Below are 22,520 nucleotides of genomic sequence, written 5' to 3' on the forward strand. Positions count from 1 at the left end.
AATAAAAAAGCAGAGCTTTCACACAAGCAGGAGGTTGTGGCAAAGCTCCCGGAGCACCCCCTCACCCCTTTTGTACTCAGGCACAGACCTGCCCATCCCGACCTGCAGGGCACCCACCTCCCCGTGCCTCTGTGCTCTTGCCCACCCCTCTGTCCTCGCGTCATCCCTCAGTGGGTTCCTTTGTGGCTAATCCTGGAGCGGGCGCACAGGCAGAAGCTGCAATCGCCTCTATAAATCTGCCCTCTTGCTGCCGGGTTTTTGACAGTAATGAAGGTGGGAGGAGGGATGGGGAGAGGTGGCGGGGGATGATAACCGAGCAGATGCCAGGGGTGCTGGGATCCTCACTGCTTTTTTGCAAGCCCGGCTACGGCAGATTGATTGACCTGGGAGCCGTCAAGCAAACAAGGCAGTCAGGCTCTTCATTAGAGCATTAATTAGCTTCCAGGGGCTCTCCAGGGGCTGCTTCGTAAAGTTTGGTTTATTAGGAGCTGTCAAGTTGAAACCATCATGGAGCGGGAGGGTGGAGGCTCCTCAGCTGGCCTTGGAGAAGGGGGAGACTTGTGCCTGAACCTTACTTTGGGAGCAGGGTGGGTGCAGAGCACTGTGCCGCTCTCTTGCTGTCCACGAGAAACCACCACTGACGGCAGCCTGACAGCGTTGGGGTAGCAGTGGCTGGAGAAACCTAAGGAGCGGAGAGCAGAGGACCCTTACCTCTTGGTTCAAGCCCATCCTGGCAGCTGCAGAGAGGCTGCTCAGTGTCCTGCTCGTCCTTCCCTCTGCAGACTCGGTGATGGCTGTAACTGCACAGCGTGGGGACGCTGGGAGGATGAGGCAGAGGAGAACAGGAAAAACAGGCTGCTTTATGGCACGCTTAATGTCAGGAAAGGAGGACTGATTTTCAAACAATTGCCAAGACACTTGCATAAGATAAGGAGAGGCTTTCCCTAACAAATGAAAATCAGATATTACTGTTAATGTCTTTCTTCTGTCTCATTTCTTAGTAACGTCTGCATGCGAGGAACCCTCTCATGGATGGATGCAAAAGATGCCTTTTCTACCATGGGTGTCCAGTGGGATACTGACCTCTCCCAGACTCTTGAATGGAGGTTCACACAAGTGTTTTCAAGGGCCACAAAGTGCCTACTTAAAAACCTGACACTTTTGGCTGCTGGCAGCATCCAGCAATAAAGTTAAACAAGGAAAGATAATGAGCTGGAAACTTCCTTACAGAAGTGAAGCCTGGAAACTTAAGTTTGCTGCTTGCTTGATCCCAGAGTGGTTTTGGTCTGTAGAATAGCACTGCTTCCCTGCTTTACAGCTGCCTGCTGCATCTGGCAAATAGTTGTACTCGTGCTTGAGTGATGAAGGAGTTCAAGGAGCACTCAGGAGAGACAGAAGGCTGTTCACCAGCAGCCGCAACTGCGGCGCAGAGCAGTCTCTTCTCCCCTGGGTGCTCGGGAACTTGCTCCTTTCCCTTCATCACCAGTGGGGTAAGACCTGCTGTTCTGCCTCAGAGCTGCTGCACTTTCCTATCGGCTTCCAGCACACTGAACAGACAAAATGAAAGGCTTCAGTGTTGCGTGACCCAGGGCTGTCCCCTTGCATAGACCTGCATTAGCAACCCAGCTGGAGCCCTTTTTCTTTTCCAGGTAGCACAGGTGGCTTTGCCACCTTGTACCCCGGGTAGTCTCCTACCCCTGGACATTTGCCCTGGGGAGCTCTGTCCCCACACTTGCCAGGTCCCCTGGGACAGCTTCCCCCCACTTAGACTTGCTGCTGCCTCCTTGGCATAGTTATTTATCCCAGGCTAACACCCCGGGGTGCTTTTTCTCTGCACTTAGCCATCACACCCCTCTCCCAGCATCCCCATCCCTCATCTTCTCCACGTACCGTCACTGCCACACAGACCCGTGAGCCTCCTCTTCTCGCTTCTGCTGTCATCCATAACATACCCTCTAGTGTCGGGCACTGGTTTATAAATACAGATTTGAGGTGGGGTTTCACCCATGGGCACGCATCCACATGAGGATGCTCTCCCTGCCCCGCTCCCAGCGGGACGCTTGCTGGCTGGCCTTGTCAAGCTGGCTGTGGTTTCACACTCATGGATATTGGAGAGGTGCTCCGCCACATCACTCAGCTGCGCAAATCTGCCCCAGTGCAGGTCATGCATGGGCGTGAGGTTACATTGGTGTCAGCGGAGCTGAAGCAACCAGACCAAATGCCATCTTGATCCCACAAAAACATTGCCACGTGGAAATGAGGCCATCGGCGTGAGCAGCAGGGGAGGGAGCTTGTGCTGGATGCACTGCAGTGTTCCCGACCCTGTCCTGGGGATGCTGACGCTGGCCTTGCAGGGTCCGAGCTGTGTTTTGCCTCCCCCTGCCTTTGGTTTCCCATCTGGGAGCAGTGATACTTGGCTCCTCTGCAGGTTTGCCCGTGAAATGTTTCTGTGGGAGCCAAGCATGCTGAGCTGACTGCAGTCAGCTATGTTCAGGGCTTCCCTTGGGGATTTAGCCTGAAAAATGCACCCAAGGGCATAACCTGAGAAGTGGCATTTTAAACGTGTGAAGCATCTCGGATGCATTTCACGAGGGTGAAGGGGGTGGGAATGCATCCTTGCACCTAGCGGGACCCTAACCCAGCTCAGCCTGCTCTGTGTGGGCCCATTGATCTTACTGCAGGCAGTCTTGCTTCTCAGCCCCCGAACAAGAGTGACAACGCCAGGAGACCAGGGCTGTATTCACAATATGCTGCTCTGTTCAAATTAACTGTCTTCAAGGTTACTTTTTTAGGAGCAATTTTTTCACTTCTATTTCAAAGCACTCTCTGCTTCTCTCTTTGATATCTCCTGAGCGGTTTTCCGCTTCCATTTGCAGCATGCATATACAGAACCATGGTGTCAGCCTGTTTGCAGTCTGTGCACATGCAACTTCTTTGATGTTATCTTGAACGTCTTCTCTCCACATACTTTAGCTTCTCATCGATTCCCTGTTTGCTATCCTTGGACTAAAATCCTCTGCAGTGAACAGTACTTAGACATTGTCCAGCTCTAAAGCTTTGTGCACCCCTCATGTCCTTGAAGTCTTCAAAAGCAGAGTCAGCAGGGGCAGCCCTTGGGGGAGAGGGAGCACTGGTGATGAGCAGGTTTCCAGCCAGGTGTTGACCACCGTTCTCCTTCCCCGGTCCATGCATGGAGCCCCAGCCCCTCGGCTGCCCCACTGGTGTCCACAAGGTGAATGGCCTCAGGGCCAGCAGGCTCAGTGCTGCAGCAGCACGATTTTCCTCTTGCTGCACTTTCAGCCCTCCAGTCAGAGTGGTACGCAGCCCAGGTGTCCCTCCCAGCATGCCCGAGCAGCAGCTCTGGCTGTCCATCCTTGTGCATGGGACCTGTACCATTTTTCTAGCTTCTGTATCACGTGGGATGCTTCTCCTGGGATGAGAAACTACATGTTCCTCATCAGTCCTTTGCACATGCAGGCTGTGTCCTGGTTTGAGAAGAACAGTGCTGAACAGCCAGGCAGAGAGATGGCCCAGCCCCAATTGCTGTAAATCCTCTGCCTCTTGCCTTCATGAGTGTTGGTTCAACTGATGGTCTGGGGGTGTCTTCACTGGTGGGACACAGCTGGCTGGACACAATGGCTTTGCTCTTCAACGTGACAGTGACCTGCATAGCCAGGTGGTGCAGCAATGCCTGTGTAAAGGAAGCAACTTCAGTAAAATAAACCCAGCCATTTCTTCCCATGGTGATTTTACCTTGTGAGATTAATACTTCTGTGTCAGCAGAATGAACAAGGACAATTTTTATCTGAATGCTTTTCCAGAACCTTGGTTCATAAGGGCCTGATTATTTTGGGGGTTCTGCCTGTTCTGACATTGGTTGGAGACTAAATTCCTGGGTTCACTGAACCTGCGATCTGCTTCCTTACGGCAAAACGGCAGGCTCCGGACACGCTGAACCTATGGCTCAGGGTCTTTTATTTTAACATGTATACATAAAAGTTGGCTCCCAGGGCCATTAAATAGGAATTTGGGATGCTGCTAAAGAAAATTCCTACACCTTCCCTGTCCCACATAATAGAGAAGCAGGGAGTCCAGATAATGATGGATCTGTAGCCCATCCTGCTGTAATACTTCCTCTGTCCTTAAGAAGTTCAAGAAGACAATTTATTGAGAAACGACAGATGGCTCATTTTGCTTGGTCGTTCTTCCACAGAGTAGACAGATTCGCCGGTTAATTTATGGAGGCAGCAGTATCATGAGCATTTAGGGTGCAAGTGGAGCTGATCTAGCACTTGGTTGCACAGAAGGAGGTGATCCTCATCCCTGACGTGTGCTGCTGGCTGCATGGTCCTGTCCCATTCCTTGTGCCAGCATCGCTCCCACTGTGCGCCAGCTCAGTTTACTAAACCTGCAGAGATTAACCCGGTGGAAAGGAATAGTTAAAGGTGAGTGGAGCAAGCTAGCTGTTGGATGGATTCAGTTTGGTCCTTCTCAGGGGACTTTATCTTTGCACGGAGGGCAGCACTGACAACCTGGGACTGGCAGCGCTCATACGGGCAGCATCCCAAAGACCTCGTGATACTGCCTGAGGTCTGTCCGGAGAGCTTACTCTCTGGATGGCAAGAAAATGGCATTTCATACCACCCTCAGCATCTCATCTCTCTCTGCATCTCTGCATAGCAGCCAGGTTTTCAGCGGTAGCCACTGAAAATGCTCAAGTCAAATACAGTGCGTGCAGAAGTCAGCCATGCGCTACAGGGTGCAGTTGTACTCTTAGCTTGCACCTACACAAACTTTTCAAGTATTTTTCTGACACCCTGTTAGGAAATTCAGCCATTAATGGCCAGCCTCCAGAATGGCATGGGAGTTTGTGTGTGGTGCTGCTGTATGTGTTATAACTTGCTCTTTGGGTACATTTAATTACTTTTTTTTCCTAATTGACGGAGCGCTCCTTTGATTGAAATCTTTCTGATGAGGGGTTGATTAAATATCTCAGTATGTTATTTTTTTCCTTCTTTATCCTCAGTCGCTGTAGCTTGGTACTGAATTTATCTTCCAGTGATCCTATCTCCATATTTTAATTTACAAGTGATTGGTGAGCCGTATATTGTTTTCTGACAGCAGACACAACTCATGCTGGGAATCTTTTATTCCTCCCTCCCCTCCTCTCTCCTGCAGAACTTTTACATTCATTTCAGGGTTTGGCAAGAAGGTTTCTGGGTTTAGGTTTGTGGGACATTTTGCTTTGGGGTGTATTTGTTTCTTACTGTCCTTCAGAGACACATGGTTTCTGTTTCTTGGGGAAGCTCTTGCTTTTCCCAGGCCAGCGGCATGTCCCAGCCAGTGGTCTCTGGCTTATCCATGGCCAGACCTTGGAGGCTGTGGGCTTCCCGGCTTTCTCCATCCCTGCAGCTACACACTCAGCCTTTTCCGTATATGCTCACAGATGTATGGCTTCTGGGCTTTAAAGATACTTTCTGGGTCACATATGCATGCTTCCCCGAGGCCCCGCTTGGTTACCTGCTAGTTTGTTAGCTGCTCCGCAGACTCTGGTGTGGCATGGCTGGTAATCCCAGGCTGTCCCCTAGCTGAGCAGATGTCCTTGTCACCCCCTGCAGTCTTCACGCCACAGCATGAGGTGTGCAGTGATGGACTTGACCCACTACCTGTGTGCTTGGTAGGTCAGCAGTCTGACTGTGCTGCTTTTGGGAAGAGGGAGCCATTGGGCCAGTTGACAGTAGGTTTGGCTGATGCGGTGCTCACCTTCTGTAGGGCTGAAGCTGGTGTGGGTACAGCAGAGCATCTGATGCAAGCAGGTCCACCACAGGGCACAGGGGGAGATGCCCATTCTGCTTTGCCCCAGCACCCACTGGCAGCATTTTGAGTGCATCAAGCCGCACTTCCCCAGGTTACAGTAGTACAGTGTGCTTTGGGGCACCTGCCTGTTCTTGGGACTCAATTTTGGGCTGGGGCTGTTGGAATGGGTGATGGTGACCGTGGATGTGCATAGCTACTTAAGTACCTAGCTCGTCTTGCTGCAGCAGCAGGCTGTGAGGCTGGGGAACATCTGCGCCTGCTGGGCTATGGACTCTGCAGCAACTTGCTGAACGTATGGAAATGCAGGTCACTTGGTGGTTTATTCCCGGCCTCTTTCTGTCCCTGAGAGGAGGTGGGTCACAGCCAGCTCCTAGGCTTGCTCCTGGGGCTGGGGGCACCCACCAGTCCATGCTGCAGGAGGCATTATTTGCGGCATTCATATAAGGAACTGTTTGGGAGAGAAGTGTCACGTAGCTGATTTTTAGCAAAACATGAGCAGTACGTGTAGGGAGGAATAGACCAAAGGCAGGCAGGCTTAAGCCTCTCGAACCCCGGGAGAGTGGGGGTAGCATTTGGGTGGCACCCAGCATGATGCCACGGGGCATGGCCTGGGTGGGTGAAGGCATGCCCGCTCCTTCCCGCTCCACACAGCCGCTCTGCCCTGGCACAGCCCTCTGTGGAAGGGCCATCGCACTGTCTCTCCAGGGGAGTCTGGCAGGGCAGAGCGGAGTGGGATTAACAGGCTGTCTGATTGGAAGCAGACGGTTCTGTCCTGAGAGGGGGGAGGGGGAAGAAAGGTGACCCACATCCATCCAGACTAGCAGTCAGTCGGTTTGGTCGCTTGTCCAGAGACCGATCTTCTCTATAGGAGAAAGGAGCAGCATGCAAAAGAGAGGATTTAGCCTTACGAAAGTAGTAGGCTAGAGAGGCTGCAGGAAGACCTGCAAAGATAGGAGAGCTCCAGCTGCATCTCTTTATCGCCCAAATTCCTGCCTGGGGACCTATATTCTGCTTTTGTTTGCATGTCCAGCCCAGAGTAGCCCACCTGCAACCAGGACCGGAGTGGTTTGGAGACCGTAGAAACTTTTGGCATTGCTCTGAAACCAGCACTGCTGAAGGTCAGGATGGCAGGTTGGTGTTCAAAGTCAAAGCCTCAGCTCTTTTGTCTGCTGGCTTGGGAGGGGGCAGCAGCTGAGCCTTCCTCAGGAAAGGGTTAACATTGTCTCTCCTTCCCATGGAGCTGCTCTCCCAGTAATTCAATCATGTCAGCCTGTTTGCAGGCAATAATTCATTGTTATAGGAACACTACAGTAAAGTGACAAGTTAATAATGGCAGTAATAATGGCAGGCAAAGTCTAATGCTATTTCCCTTTCTCCTGCTCCTGTTGCACCAGCAGCCTCCCATGTTGGCTAATGCAATTTGCAGCCTTGCTAATCCAGTTTCAGGAGGAATTGTGTTCTGTTAAAAGAGAATAACAGGAGTCGGGAGCTGTGCTGCCATGTTCCTGCCATCTCTGGGGAGGCTGCCCCAGCACTGGAAGTCTTTGTCTTGTCTTTGCTGTGATTTCTATGCCACAGTTAAGCCTAATGAGCAAGGTCCTCCTAGGAGCATCTCATCTTCTTCCCTTCTGCGAATGCCTTTCCTCTGATGCCTCTTCTCTGAAAGGGCTCGCATATCTTTCTCTTTTGAACATTGGTTTGCTTTCAGCTAACCTAGTAAACGTGAGTCACCCACCCCTCGCCACACTGAGTCAGAAGGCTGGCATGTACTTGCTTGACTCCCGTTGCCCCAGTTCCCCATGGTCATTAACGCGGGTGTCTTTGCAACATGTGTGGAGGTGGAGGAGGCTCTTCAGCCCTACTTTGTGGGAGGGAGAAGGGCTGGCAGTGGCGCTGAGCGTTAGTGCACGTCTAAGCCTGTGGCAGGGTGGTGACCTGCACATGGGTCCCTTGAATCCCAGGCAAACATCCCCAGGCAGGAATTTGGGCACCAAGTGCTTTTTGGGCCCTAGCAAGGGAAATGAGGAGGCACCTCTGGGTTGTGACAGCAGGCTGAGGGGTCAGCTGAGTTTGTGCCAGAAGCCCGGCCGATGCCCTTCAGTGTTGTACACTGAGGGTGCCGGCGAGAGATGGGTTCCTCGCAGGAAGAGTCACCTTGGGGCCATGCTCCTGGAAATGAGTCTCTCCTGATCGGCCTGCTAAACCCCTTGTGTGGTATTAAACCATGTCTGGGTTCAGGTTGGGTTGGCCTCATTTCTGCTCCCCCTCGACACACACCTCAGCACAGTGAAATCCCGATGGAAGCTTTTGAAAGTAGGACATTCCCCAGGAAAACTTTTTGCAACACTTCATCAGTTCTCTCCAGACGAGAGCATCTTCTGGAGGAGCTCTCCCCAGAGGGCAGCAGCCTCCAAAGTGGGACACCACCTCCCTGCTATGGTGACAGGGCTTCCCGGGGACTCTGTGGGCTGGCGGTGGCCGTCCTCCTGCCCACTCCTGCTGTGCCATGGCCACTGGCTCCTGCGGAGCTAGCTCCTTCCCCAGCCGGCAGCCCCCTCCTCCTTCGCTGCAGGGCAGCATGCTGGGGTTTTGTATGGGGCTTTTTTGGGGGGAGGGTATCTTCAGCTGCAATTAAACATCGCCATTCCCAGGACTTGGTAATAGTGGCTCCCAGGTGGGAAGTGAACTCCTGCTGTTGTATTTTCTTGCTGCCTACAAGGGAAGATGATGTAAGGAGTCTGAGACAGAGCATCTTCTTATCACAGCATTTTCAGGTACACATTGGAAAGTGCTTTGGTAAAGGTAAGTGTTGTAACCCCTGCTTGATGATTAGGAAACAGAGGGGAGGGAGCCAAGTGGCTTCACCACTGCAGCAAGTCAGCAGAAAAGCTGTGAAATCATGTCACTGCCTCTATCCTCCTCCTCTGATGACTGCTTTCCCTTCCCCCAAATATTTGTATAACTCTGCTTACCACATGCCCAGCTTGAGGAGACTGATTGCCTGCTTGATGGCGTGTAGAAAACCCCTACCATACCTATCAGCTTGGAGAGCAGCTAGCCATGTCGTAGCCTGCTGTGGTTGTAAGGTGTGTCTGACCTGGCCCCCCAGCCCAGAGGTGCAAGCTTTGAGGACCGGAGGCTGCCGCAGGTGTCCTGAGACAATGCGTGTCCCTGCAAATGCGTGGGGACATTTTCCTCAGCCTGGGAGTTAGTGCAAAGGGACTGTGATGCTGGAGGACAGTCTGTGAAGTGAGGTGTCTAGTAAATGTATGGGCTTGCTGTGGACACCTAGCGTCTTTGCCAGCCTCTCCACCCTAAAAGGCATGTAACATCCCCCGTGTCCTGGCCAGGCTCCAGCGCGAGTCATCACACGTTGAACCTCCCGGAGCTCCTCCAGCAGATGTGGTGGGATGCCCTCAGCGGTGCGGGAGAGTGTGTCTCCATGCCATCGGAGAGCTGATGTCTTCTGTCCCGGTGCTGCCTGCAGGGCCCCTGCCCAAGCACCACTGCAGAGTTCAGCGCCTGCGCACGTTCTTCACACAGGTTGCATGGCTTCACAGGGGCTGGGAGACCAGGCTAGCTTAAAAAAAATACGAGGGTTGTAACCATGACTTGTTGCCAGCGTAAACCGAAAGCCTTAATAGCATATGTAGGGCCAATTACAGTACATCAAGGTATGATATCCTCTTCACTGGCACCCTCCAGGGAGCCAGGAGACATTGTGGCAACAGGATTATGGTTTGCAGATGATATGCACGATAACTTCACCTAGACACATGCACCTGTTTCCCTCACTAAGCAGATGTTAGGGAGGCTGTTAAGAGAACATCAGCCTCTTGACAGTGCAGAAGAAAATGCTGTGCAACCGTGCCTGTTCACATCGCTGCTCCCACTGCCTCCGCTGCTTGACAGAGGGCTGGAGCAGCCCTGCCCTGACACACTGAAACCCCAGCCCCTGGGGCAGACTGGATCAACTCAGCATTTGAAGGCCAAGCCCTTTCCTGGCTCTCTGCCCAGGCAAATCCCCAAGCCAGGAAAGGGAGTTTCCCCCATGTCAGGAGGGCAAAGTTTGGCTGGCTGAGCGCCTAAGGTGTCAGTCTTCTTGCAATCTCACTCATGCACCAGCAGCTACAATCATTTCTGTCATGCAGGCATCTTTAAACATGACCTGGCAAGCTGCACGGGGCATAGTGAGACCTGCTTTGCGCTGGAGTAGACTTACCACCAGGATGGAAAGAGATGGACTCCCTGGCATTGTATTGTACCATTAGCATCACCATCACCCTGGACCCCTGACTTCAGGATTTTTAAATTTTTTTTAAAATCGTTGTTCCTAAGTGCAAGATGAGCTTTTTGGATTAGTTTACATATCTGTGAATGGTGGCTGATGGTCCTCCCCTCCTCTCCCCCTGTGGGAGACCAGAAGTGTGAGCAGCCCCACAAAGCTTCCCGTGTCTTAAGCAGAGTGTGAGCAGAGGATCTCTGCCCTGCGTGAGCAAGCAAACCAGCCTGCAGCCCGGAGGTGAAGCTGCCCCAAGGTAACCTGTGTGCCACAGTGTTTCCAACTCAGCAGTTTTCAGCCTGTGGTCTGTAAAAGCCGTGAATTATTTCTATAGGATCTGCAAAAGGTAATGAAGAAGAGGTAGGTGCGCATTTACTGTGCAGGAGCTGGTGCCTGGATGGGGAAGCATTTGGTGTTCACAGATTGGAAAAGACTGAGAATGTCCTCTCTAATTCTGTAGGAGGGAAACAAAACCTGCACTTGCACCTTCTGTGGTGTGCCTCTGTTAGGAAAATAAGTCATGTTAGATGAGGAGTGCATTGGCAGGGGTGTCATTATATATCACCGATACCTCTAATCTAGACGAAACTTCGCACATGGTGTTATGAACCTGTGCGAGCATGTGCAGTCTAGCAAAGGGAAGACCTGTAATTCCCTGCCAGGACCTGCTGCTCCCAGTGGTAGCAGCAGTAGAAGTGATCGTCTCATCAAGATTTGGGGGACTCTGTGCATGCGTGGGCAAATTCCTGAACACTGGCTGCAATGGCTGCCAGGGAGGGCTTGGAGGGCTGGGGGTGTGCACGTGGAATTTAAGATCTCATTTCTGTTGGAGTTAATAAGATTTCTTCTCCATCACCCTCACCCCCACAAAAGAAGACATCTTCTTCCCAAGTGTCAAATGGAAGCAGGAAGAGCTGCACAGAGGCTATCCAAAAGCCCTTGGATGACCTCAGGGGTCCATGCTGTTTGTACGCAGTGAGAATTGCCGTGATTATGGTCCGGGAACAAGCCCTCACTGCTTCAGTGACATACATCTGTCATGTACGAGGTGTAGGTCGGTTGCCCCAAACACCAGGTTGAAAAATATTCCGTTCCTGTCGTCCTCATTTTCGTCTCCTGGATGTGCTGCGATGTGGAAGAGCACTGGGAGGGATGCTTGCATCTCAGCAGCTCCGGTCTGTGCGTACCCTGGCTTGCTGCGTGTGTGTATGTGTTGATATTGAGCAACCCCGCCACACGCAGCATGTGTATATACTGCATTTTAATAGATATAGGGCTCCTGACTTAACATACACGGTTGCTATAGTAACAGAGGTTTCCTTAGTAACGGTTGCAGAAAATAATCCAGTACCAATTAAAAATAAACTGTTTGGAAAGGGGGCTGGGGGAGAAAGGAAACTGCTGAGAATCACCTTCCCCTTTATTGGTTCATCTCCCAGGGACTCGGAAGATTGATTAATGCTTGAAATAACCTTTCTTAACCAATGGTGAGCCAAAAAGGTGGGACGAGTGTGGGTGGGGTGGCTAAGGCTGCTGTCCTGAAGTGAAACAAAGGGGAAGGAGTGTGTCTGGGCTACAGCAGAAATACAACAGGGTGATGCTAAATCTCTCCATTAGGTTGAAGTCCGCGGGGAGGAAGAACAAGGGACTATTTCCCTCCTTCCCTCCCTCCACTGTCTGTGTGCCATACCCATAACACAGCCATCGAGTCTTTATTAGCATACTGATTAAAGCCACGGGCAATCCAGGCTCCAGGGGAACGTCTAATGCATTACTAGGATGCCTAGCTCAGATGCTGTGTTAGAGCAGAAAGCGTCGCTGTGGTGGGAGTTCCTCCCTCCCATTTGGTGTTGTTTGCCTGTGCCCGTCCTCTCCCTCCGCCCCGTCACTCATCACTTGTGCCGACAGGCATCCGAGACCCTGGGGCCCAGGGGAAGCTGGAAGCAAAGTGTGATGCAAAGAGAGGAGCCCATGCTTCAGTGAGAGAGGGGAGACAGCCTTGCTTCCCTGCAAACACAGGATGTGTGGGACGGGTTTCCAGGGTGCGGATGGGCACAGCTCCCCCGGCAGCCTCCAGTTGTCTGTGCCTGTGGTACCACACTTCTGTGGTGCCACTCGTGCCCAGGGCACTCGCTAGGTTTTGTAAAGAGATTTACCAGTTGTCAGCAGAATCCCCTCACCCGGCAGCAAGGCAGCATGCCCCCTTTCAGAGGGGAGCTGCCAGGTGAGGCAGCGGGAGGGCTTGGGCTGGAGCAGGACTGGGGTACCCACCTTCTGCCTCTCGGCCTGTTGAAGACCCACCGGTTGTCGGGACACCCTGTATAAGCCATGCCTGAGCAGCGGTGCTTGCCGTCGCAGGGTGCACCGGGAAGGGGCTCTGCTTGGAGGGGTGCTGGGGGGACCTGCTGCCTGCCGGACCCCCTCGCACGCTGCCCCCGTCCCTGGGAACACCACCCACCCCCCCCGCCATTTTCCTGACTGTGCTCCGATGTCCTGGGTAATGTGTTGTGCTGCACGCTCAGCCAAGGGCTCATCCCTTTGAGCTGTCAGATCTGGGCATCCTGCGTCGTCGCGTTGGAGAGGAGGTGGTGGTCGTGCAGGAGAGACGAAGGAGGGGCGGTGGTGGCAGAGCTGCTGGGAGGAGCGCTGTGGCCGGCTGGGAGCTGCTCCTCTCCTCGGGCCTGCGGCCGGCAGGGCTCCAGGGCACGCCAAGCACAAGTGTCACAGGAGGGCGCTTCGTGTCCTCCCCTGCAGACGGGAATGCCCTGGGTCAAGGCTTGTAGGACAGGCACAGCCTGAGCACATGCAGCGGAGGCTTTATCTCTTGCTCCTGCAGGGAGAGAGGAATCGGAAACTGGTGCGTCTCTCCTTGTGTCTCCTGTGTCTCTCCAAGGGACAAGGGCTAATGACACTGCCATGTCATCCTCGACGCTGTGTGACTGCTGAGCTACCCGTGTGGGAAGTGCAGTTGCGCTTGGGAAGCCAAGGGAGGTGACGTGCCTGTGGCTTGTCCCGGGCTGTGCAGTCTGTGGTGGACCTGGAGCCAGATCTCCTGGCTGCTGGAGCAGAGCTTGCTCCCTGCTGATCCTTTCCAGTCTGGTGCTCACTCTTCTTTTCCAGTTGTGCCTGCATTTGCTCCCCTAGCTATTGTGTGTCTGTGGGTTACGTGTCACTGAGGTGGCTGACGTGTCAGCAGTAGAGTCTCGTTTAATTCACCCTTCCTAGAAATGGTTTTCTCTGGAACTGGTCAACAGTTCATTGCCCTGACATGCACGTGGTATGATTTCACCATGAAAAAACTCACTGAGTTTGGGTGTAGTCTTCTTTCGAGGTTTGGTGCCTTACACCATGGTGAATTAGGAAAGAGAAAGGACAAACTGTGAAAAAGCAGCCTCTTGCTGAGGGACATGGTGGGAGAGGATCCAGGAGTAGAGCAGGGGGTGAAAGAAGAGAGAAGATTTGGTAGGAGAACACCTCAACACCTTTGTCTTAAAGGTCCAGTGCAAGTAGGACCCAGGCAAGAGCAGCCATGCCTGCAGCGGGGGGAGGACTCTCTGGTCCTCCCCAAACCAGGTGAGTTTCTTTTCTATGTTAATGACCCACCTCTCCTCATCCTTCTCTGTTCCTCCCTCACAGTGACCAAGCTGCAGGTGAGCAAGTCGAAGCGGAGCATCACTCTGGTGGAGAACCGGCCCATCCCCCTCAACTGCTCGGTGAAATCCCAGACCAGCCCCGACTCGCACTTCGCCGTGCTGTGGTACGTCCACAAGCCCTCTGACGCCGACGGCAAGCTCATCCTGAAGACCACCCACAGCTCGGCCTTTGAGTACGGCACCTACGCAGAGGAGGAGGGACTGCGGGGCCGGCTACAGTTCGAGCGCTCGGCGTCAGGGGGGCTCTTCAGCCTGACGGTGCAGCGGGCGGAGGTGCGAGACAGCGGCAGCTACTACTGCCACGTGGAGGAGTGGCTGCTCAGCCCCAACCACGCCTGGTACAAGCTGGCGGAGGAGGTGTCGGGGCGGACAGAGGTCACTGTCAAGCAGCCAGGTACCACATGCCACACCGGTGGGGTCCTCTTGGCATCGGCTCTTGTGCACGGCTCGTGAGCTTGACGAGCTTTTCTGGGGCAACAGGGATCTCCTGCTCTTCTTTCCGCTCCAGCCTTGTCACCCCCTCCTTGCATCCTTATGCCTGCACGTCCCTGCACGAAGAGGGACGTTTTCCCCCTTTGATGTGACCCTCGTCCATTTAGGCTGGGTTGGCTTGCATTTCAGTGTCCCCACGTGAAGGTTGTCCATCCCCCACAATCTAAAGGGCCTCTGTATCCAGCTAGGTTTCTTTATCTTCAAGAGCATCACGTAGCAAGAGTGTCGACTAGCGACCTACTGAGAGAACTGATGTGTGCCTGCCTGGGAAAGCATTTTTATGTTTTGCACACAGTTTAATTTTACTCTGTGCCTGTATCCTGGCAGGCGCGGGGAGCCTTGTCTCTTTTCCCTCTGCGCTGTGCACATGAGATGCAAGTAATGAGTTTAATGAGGTGGGGAGCTGGCTGCCAGGAAAGGAGAAGTCTGCTCTGCTGGTTGTTTCCGTGGCAGCGGACATCACTGGTAAGGGGGGGCTGATGGAGGAGCTAAAGATGGCCCCCACAAGCTGGGGACAGAGCCCTCATTTTGTGCAAAGGGGGGAGGTAGGGAGGCAAGCACTGTCTCTGAGAGCAGCCTGCACCCTCTGTGTGCTGCTGAGGCAGAGCATCGGTACTTCACAAGGAAGCCTGCCTTGTCCCCACTTGCTCCGGCTGCCTGTTTCTGGAGGATAAAATCCCTCAGGTGGGAGGGACACACCTGGACAGCAGGGCTGGACTAGGATGCTTAATGCATTTTCTCTGTCTAGATTTGGCTGGCTAGACACAAGCTCTGTGGATGGGGGTGCGAGAGGGATATTGAGTATGGTCCCCAGCACAGCTTTGCCTGGTTGCGCAGGGAGCACAGCAGGCCAGAGCGTGCCACTCGCTGCCGGTCCCAGCTCCTTGTTTCTGTCTGCAAAGTCCTGAGATGGCTGTGGGGCGGTCAGGGAGCGGGGAGCTGTGATCTGTCCCCTCCTTTGCATTGCCCACCTCTCTCTGGGAAGTTCGGTGCCCATCGCTTGCTGCAGCAGCCATAACAGGGAAGTCCAGACTGTGCCCCTGGAAGGAAGTCGTGAAGGAGTTAGGAGTGTACAACACGTCATTTCAGATAAAAGAGCTGATTGCAGCCACCCCCCCCCCATGTATCAATGAAATTGTGGAGCAAAACCCAGGGACATTCCCAAGGCAGCAAAACACCATGTGTGACTGCCCTCACGCCACTTCTCATTTTGCAGTGGTGGTTCCCTATAATCAGATGTCCATTCTGCGCCTTGCCTTCTTCCCTTTTCCCGCAACAGGAGGGCTTACTGGTCGCTGTGTGACCGGGCTACTGCCCTGCCCCAGGAGGAAGATGGGAAAAGATTGAGGTGTGACCTCCCTTCACAAGGTGTCTGTGCACTTAGGACCCCGCAGGTCCTACTAGGAGATTGTGGGTTTCCAGTTTCCTGTGCTGAATGGGGCATTGTTGGTGGCTAGCCTGAGATTTTCAGAAGATCCTAAAAAACACAAGTCCTCTTTTCTTTTGCTCCTTTTTTTTTTTTCTTCCCCATCTTTTTTTTTTTCCTCCCCTTCCTCATTTCTTCCATCACACCCCAGGATCGTGGCCATGTGGGAAGGGCTTGTGGGTAGACAAAGGACCCTTGCAGCCCTTGGTCACCTTGCATTTCTAATGGCCTTTTCCCGTAGATAACCGCCTGCAGGTGAACCAGACCCACAAGAACATCACGGTGCTGGAGAACCAGTGGGTGACCCTGGAGTGCCTTGTCAGCAGCAGGACCAGCCCCGCGTCCCAGCTCTCAGTGGAGTGGTACGTCTGGCGGCCGGGCCACCCAGAGAAGGAGGCGGTGGCCCGGCTGAGCCGGCAGAGCACCCTGCGCTACGGGGACCTGGCGGCGCTGGGCGACCTGCGGAACCGGCTGCACCTGGAGAGCCCGTCCCCGGGTCTCTACCTCCTCTCCATCCAAAATGCCACTGTGCGGGACAGTGGGGCCTACGACTGCCGCGTGGAGGAGTGGCTTCTCGACCCCAGCGACCGCTGGTACAAGCGGGCAGAGGACCTCTCCGGACTCATCACCCTCACCGTCAAGCAGCCAGGTGAGGAGGATCTCATGCCAACAGCTTTGAGCAGCACTCTGCCCTCTTGGACCGAACACATGAGTCAGCATCTGTCTGTCCTCGACAGTGGGTCTGGGCAGAGGGCAGGACTGCTGTGCTACAGACTGTGCTGATGCTTTCTTGCACGTCTTCTTGGGTCCACCCTTGCTTTTCTGGGAGGAGCATAGAGCAAGTCCTGCAAACACAGCTGGATGGGCTTGGGATTTTGTCACCACTGCATCTGCAAATCTATGGTTTTTACAGCACTTTTGGCAGATTCAATAGGATAGGCTTCCGATTTTATTCACATTTTGATTGAGAATCACAGAATCACAGAATCGTATAGGTTGGAAAAGACCTTTAAGATCGTAGAGTCCAACTGTAAACCTAACACTGCCAAGACCACCACTACACCATGGCCCTAAGCACCTCATCCAAACGTCTTATAAATACCTCCAGGGATGGTGACTCAACCACTTCCCTGGGCAGCCTGTTCCAATGCTGGACAACCCTTTCAGTGAAGTAAAAATTCCTAATATCCAGTCTGGCGCAACTTGAGGCCATTTCCTCTTGTCCTGAATGAGATGGGAGAAGCTATCTGTGCTTCCCAGGTGTGCACCCCAGGGGCAAGGTCCTTGCATGAAAAGAGGGCAGCAGAGGTCGAGACCCTTGCTGGTGTCCAGGCAGTTTCTCATGCTGCTGCTTCCCATTCTGCGGGTGAGGAAGCAGGTGCGGGGTGTGCAGCTCCAAGGGTTCGTCTGTCAGCTGGGACGAGGGCTCAGGCGTCTTGGTGGGGCAGGAGTTGACTATGAGGAGCCTGCCTCTGTATGGACAAGGGGGTACTTGCAGGCTTCCTGGCCACCGTCTTGCTGGTGATAGTGGTTCAGGGTGATCCTGCTGCCTAACACCACCGTTTTGGCTGTGCCTAGACACAGGGAGGCAGGCATCAGGGATTGCCGCAGGTGCTTCTTGTTCTTTTCAGCATCTCATGGGGAAACGTGCTACAGAAGTTCAAACCAGGGAGGAAACTCCAGTTTCGAAGGGCTGTGAAGTGAATAGAATAGAATAGAATAATTTCAATTGGAAGGGACCTACAATGATCATCTAGTCCAACTGCCTGACCACTTCAGGCTGACCAACAGCTGAAGCATGTTATTGAGGGCATTGTCCAAATGCCTCTTAAACACTGAAGGGCTTGGGGCATCGACCACCTCTCTAGGAAGCCTGTTCCAGTGTTTGACCACCCTCTCGGTAAAGAAATGCTTCCTAATGTCCAGTCTAAACCTCCTCTAATGCAGCTTTGATCCATTCCCACGCATCCTATCACTGGCTACCAGGGAGAAGAGCTCAGCACCTCCCTCTCCACGTCCCCTTCTCAGGAAGCTGTGGAGAGCAATGAGGTCGCCCCTCAGCCTCCTTTTCTCCAAACTAGACAAACTCCAAGTCCTTAGCCGCTCCTCATAGGACGTTCCTTCCAGCCCCTTCACCAGCTTTGTTGCCCTCCCCTGGACGCATTCAAGGACCTGAACATGCTTCTTACATTGTGGGGCCCAGAACTGCACACAGGACTCGAGGTGAGGCCACACCAACGCTGCATACAGTGGGATAATCACCTCTTTTGACTGGCTGGTTATGCTGTGTTTGATGCACCCCAGGATGTGGTTTGCCCTCTTGGCTGCCAGGGCACACTGCTGACTCATATTGAGCCTGCTGTCAACCAGCACCCCTAGATCTCTTTCTGCAAGACTGATATCCTGCCACTCCTCTCCCAATTTATACTTGTGCCCAGCGTTACTCCATCCCAGGTGCAGAATCTGGCAATTTGGAGTTGTTAAATTTCATCCCATTATTTAAAGCCCAATGCTCCAATCTGTCTAGATCCCTCTGCAAGGCCTCTTGTCCCTCAAGAGAGTCAACAGCACCTCCCAGTTTGGTATCATCAGCAAACTTGCTAATGGTGCATTCAACTCCTGCATCCAGATCTTTGATAAATATATTGAACAGAACTGGCTCTGGAATTGAACCCTGAGAAACACTGCTGGTGACTGGTCACCAGCCAGATGCAGCCTTTGAGCTCTGCCCTTCAGCCAGATCTTCACCCAGCGCACCATGAACCCACTCATCCCACAGTTGGACAGTTGGAAGGGTGCTGTGAGGAACAGTGTCAAAAGCCTTACTAAAATCCAGAAAAACTACATCCACCGCCTTCCCTTCATCCACTGGGCGGGTGGCATTATTGTAGAAGGATATTAAATAAGTTGAACAGGACTTTCCCTTTGTGAATGCATGTTGACTGTGCCTGATGATTGCATTATTCTTTAAAAGCCTTTCAGTAGTACCCAGTATAATCTTGTCCATAATTTTTCCAGGAACTGAGGTTAGACTAACAGGTCTGTAGTTTCTTGGGTCATCCCTCATGCCCTTCGTGTAACTTGTAATAACATTGGCTAGCTCCCAGTCAGCAGAGACCTCCCCTGAGTCCCAAGGCCTTTGGATGATGATCAAGAGGGGTCCTGCCATAACATCCGCTAGCTCCTTCAGTACTCTGGGCTGAATCCCATCAGGCCCCATGGACTTGTGAACGTTCAGCTGATACAGCTGGTCCATTACAATTTCAGTGTCCACAAATGGAAAGTCACTGTTTCCACACTCGTGGTCCTCTGACTCAGGGGACAGGGCAGCCCAAGGTCTATCAGTATTATTAAAGACTGAGGCAAAAAAAAGCATTGAATGCCTCCGCTTTTTCTTCATCCCTATTAGGTGACCATCTTCAACAAGTATCGGTCCAGTGTTTTCTTTAGACCTCCTCTTGGTATTAACATACTTAAAAAAGCCCTTCTTGTTAGCTGACACAACACTGGCCAGTTTCAACTCTAACTGAGCTTTGGCCTTTCATGTCTTCTCCCTCCATATACAAACCACAGCTCTGTAATCTTCCTGCAAAGCCTGACCTTGCTTCCAGAGATCATACAATTTCTTTTTCCTCTTGAGCTCCACGAGGATTTCCCTGTTCAGCCAAGCTGCTCTTCTGCCCCGCTTACTTGACTTATGACACGGTGGAATTGCCTGAGCTTCTAAAAGGTGGTTCTTAAAGACTGACCAGCACTCGTGGACTCATAAGCCCTCACAAGCAGATTCCCAGGGTACTCTGCTAAGTTTCATCTGTTTTAACAACAGATAAGCTGCAAAGACAGTTTACCTTGGAAAATACAGATCCCCTAGTTTTTGAGACATATCACTCAAGATTAAATGTCTGTCTTAAAGGCTGTAGGTCAAATAACAGTTATGGTCTTCATTTGCTGGCTACTTTCCAGCATGTAAAGCAACCACTCTGCAAGTGCTGCGGTGGTAATTTATGCCTGCCCGTTCCAGCGAGGTGTCAGCCTCATAACTCTGCAACGGAGCTGGCAAAAGGGTAAGATTCTGGGAAGGTTTTAGTGGTCATTCCCGGCAGAGAAGATTTGTACTATGAAGGAGGAGCTCTCTCAGGGGACAGCATAGCCCTTATCCACCAGGTCCTTGCTTGGGAAATCTTGCTGGCCAAGATGGCTTGAGCAGAGACCCCTCCCCAGGCAATCCCTGTGCCCTGCATGCCCACACGGTTGTAAGTGCAGCTCTTCATCCAGGCTGAGAATTGCCAGCCCTGATGGAGGGAGGAATGAACAGCAGGGGAAGTCCTTGAGGCTCATTTTGAATTGCAGAAGGATGTGGAGTGGGAAGGAGAGAGGGAGTTGGGTGCAGTAATTCAAGATTTTTCTTTTCTAAAAGTGCTTTGTTGTTGTTTGTTTTTCTTTCGTAGCAGCCAGCACTTAACAAAATGACTAAACTTGCTTGTGACTCATGTCTCATTGGTGAGAATCTCCATGCTCATCTTTCAGGACTATAATCATGAGCAAAGGGGGGAAAAAAAAACCTCTCAGCACCTTCAGACAGCAGTTCTCCTCTTTCTGCTTAACCTGCTGAGGTGGGGAGTGTTGTGGGTTAACCCAGCAGGCAGCTAAGCACCACACAGCCATTCACTCACTCCCCCGCAGTGGGATGGGGGAGAGAATCAGAATAAAAGGTAAAACTCATGGGCTGAGATAAAGACAATTGAATAGGACAGAAAAGGAAGGGAAAATAATAATAATGATAAAAGAATATACAAAACAAGTGATGCACAATGCAGTTGCTCACCACCTGCTGACCGATGCCCAGACAGCTCCCGAGCAGCAGCCACAGCCCCCTGGCCAACTGCCCCCAGTTTTTTTGTTCAGCATGATGTCGTATGGTATGGCCCTTTGGCCAGCTGGCCCTTTGGCCAGTTGAGGTCAGCTGTCCTGTTTGTGTCCCCTCCCAGCTTCTTGTGCACCTCCAGCCTACTCGCTGGCAGGGCAGTATGAGAAGCTGAAAAGTCCTTGACTTAGTGTAAGCACTGCTCAGCAACAACTAAACCGTCAGTGTGTTATCAATCAACATTATTCTCATTCTAAGTCCAAAACACAGCACTGTACCAGCTACTAGGAAGAAAATCAACTCTATCCCAGCCGAAACCAGGACAGGGAGGCTTTGTGTTGGTTTTGACAAGCCATTTCTTTCCCTTCCTCCTTTTTACCTCAGTAGTCCCCGAAATCTCAGGACTTACCTCATTCCTGTGTCTGCGCAGGGGTCTTCCCGGGAAGGACGTGAACTGAAAACACTCATGTTGCCTACGGCCTGAAGAGCTCTGGCCTTAATGAAGATTTTCCTTATGGGACCACTTAAAAAGTGTCAGTCAGGTGCTATAATGGGAAGCCCCACTGGGAACAGCAGCCCGGCAGCTGATAAGAGCTGGGGGACAGCAGCCCCCTCCTGCAGGGACACCCAGGGTCTGTGCAAGGGAGGGCTTGCCCAGCTATCTTCGCTGGAGGAGAAAGCGCCTCTCTCTTCAGTGAGCTATTGGCTTGCCCTTCCTGCTCAGCTCCCACGTTGGAAAGGGCCTTTTAATCTTTAACTGAAAGCTTAGATCTGGACTGATTGCAGTCCCAGGAGAATGTGTTCCCTGGCAAAATGACTAAACCAAATGTTAATTGCTCTTGAAGTCAGCCTTTAATCAACTCATCTGGGGTTCTGGCCGCTGTGTCTCAGGTAAAAACATCTCTTTAGCCTTGCAGCAAGCACTAGAGAAAAAAAAAAACAAGAGGGAGACTTTTGGAAGTGTCCTTGCTGTGTCTGTGCCGAGGACATCTCCATGGAGGAACCTCTTACCTAAATAACTTCCCAAATTGCTGGAAAACTTCATCTCCTTTTCAAGTCCTTTGAGCACTCTCAAGTAAAAAAATAAGCATGGAGTGCAATGCTCTTTGCACCGGTAGCTGGGGAGTAGTCAGCGCATGCACCAAACCTCAGTATTTCCTGACATGTTCTTGTAGCACGTCTGGATGAGCTGCAGCAGCTTCCTCCTCTCACACACGTGCCCGTTAGTTGGTGTGAGGGTCTGCATGGGCAGGGGGGTCGCACGGCGCTCGCAGCCAGCTCTTGTTTGACCACGCAGCAGGTGGTGTGTGGTGAGGTGAGGTGAGGTGAGCGGTTGCTGCGTCTGCAGGGTTGACCACAGAGGTACTGGTGGGACTTGGCTGCATCAAGCCTTTGGGTTTTGTTTGGATCGTGCCCAGCACTGGAGTCGTGACGGTCAGTTTGCACTGGGGCAGGGTGGCTTTGACAATAGCATTTTGCTCAGCGCTCACCTCTCCCCTTTTGTCATCTCAGATCCCACCTTGCAGGTGGACACGGCCACCGCCAACCTCACGGTGCAGGAGAAGGAGTCCTTTCCGCTGGACTGCAGCATCCTGTCCCGCTCCAGCCCGGAGTCCCACTTTGCAGTGACGTGGTATAACCTGCGGGCCAAAGAGTCAGGCGGCCGTGTGGAGGAGGATGAGGAGGAGGAGGAGGAGAGGGAGGCAGTGCTGAGTGTGGGCCCCGACGCCGTCTTCAGCCCCGAGGCTGGTCGCTGGGAGGGCCGCCTGCGCTTCCAGAGGCTCTCGGCTGTGCTCTTCCGGCTGACGGTGCTGCAGGCCGGCGGTGCCGACACAGGCAACTACTCGTGCCGCGTGGAGGAGTGGCTGGCAGACCCCAACGGTGTGTGGTACCGGCTGGCGGAGGAGGAGTCGGGGACGGTCGCTGTTCACGTGCAGGATGCAGGTGAGAAGAGGCGATGAGCCTCCTGGGGCCATGGCCCTGGCA

At 52.7% G+C, this 22,520-nt stretch overlaps 1 protein-coding gene across 2 annotated transcripts in view; it reads left to right on the plus strand.

Moving 5' to 3' along the window:
• IGSF3 (immunoglobulin superfamily member 3) overlaps positions 1-22,520 on the plus strand; it is a 102,048-nt gene that overhangs the window by 75,789 nt on the left and 3,739 nt on the right. For both annotated transcript variants that reach the window (XM_072885676.1, XM_072885685.1), the window contains 3 exons: positions 13,736-14,146; positions 15,912-16,319; positions 22,047-22,478. In XM_072885676.1, coding sequence (XP_072741777.1) covers positions 13,736-14,146; positions 15,912-16,319; positions 22,047-22,478 — 1,251 coding nt within the window. The remainder of the gene's footprint in view (positions 1-13,735; positions 14,147-15,911; positions 16,320-22,046; positions 22,479-22,520) is intronic.

The sequence above is a fragment of the Ciconia boyciana genome, chromosome 1 (genome assembly GCF_034638445.1).
Source record: "Ciconia boyciana chromosome 1, ASM3463844v1, whole genome shotgun sequence".
NCBI lineage: Eukaryota > Metazoa > Chordata > Aves > Ciconiiformes > Ciconiidae > Ciconia > Ciconia boyciana.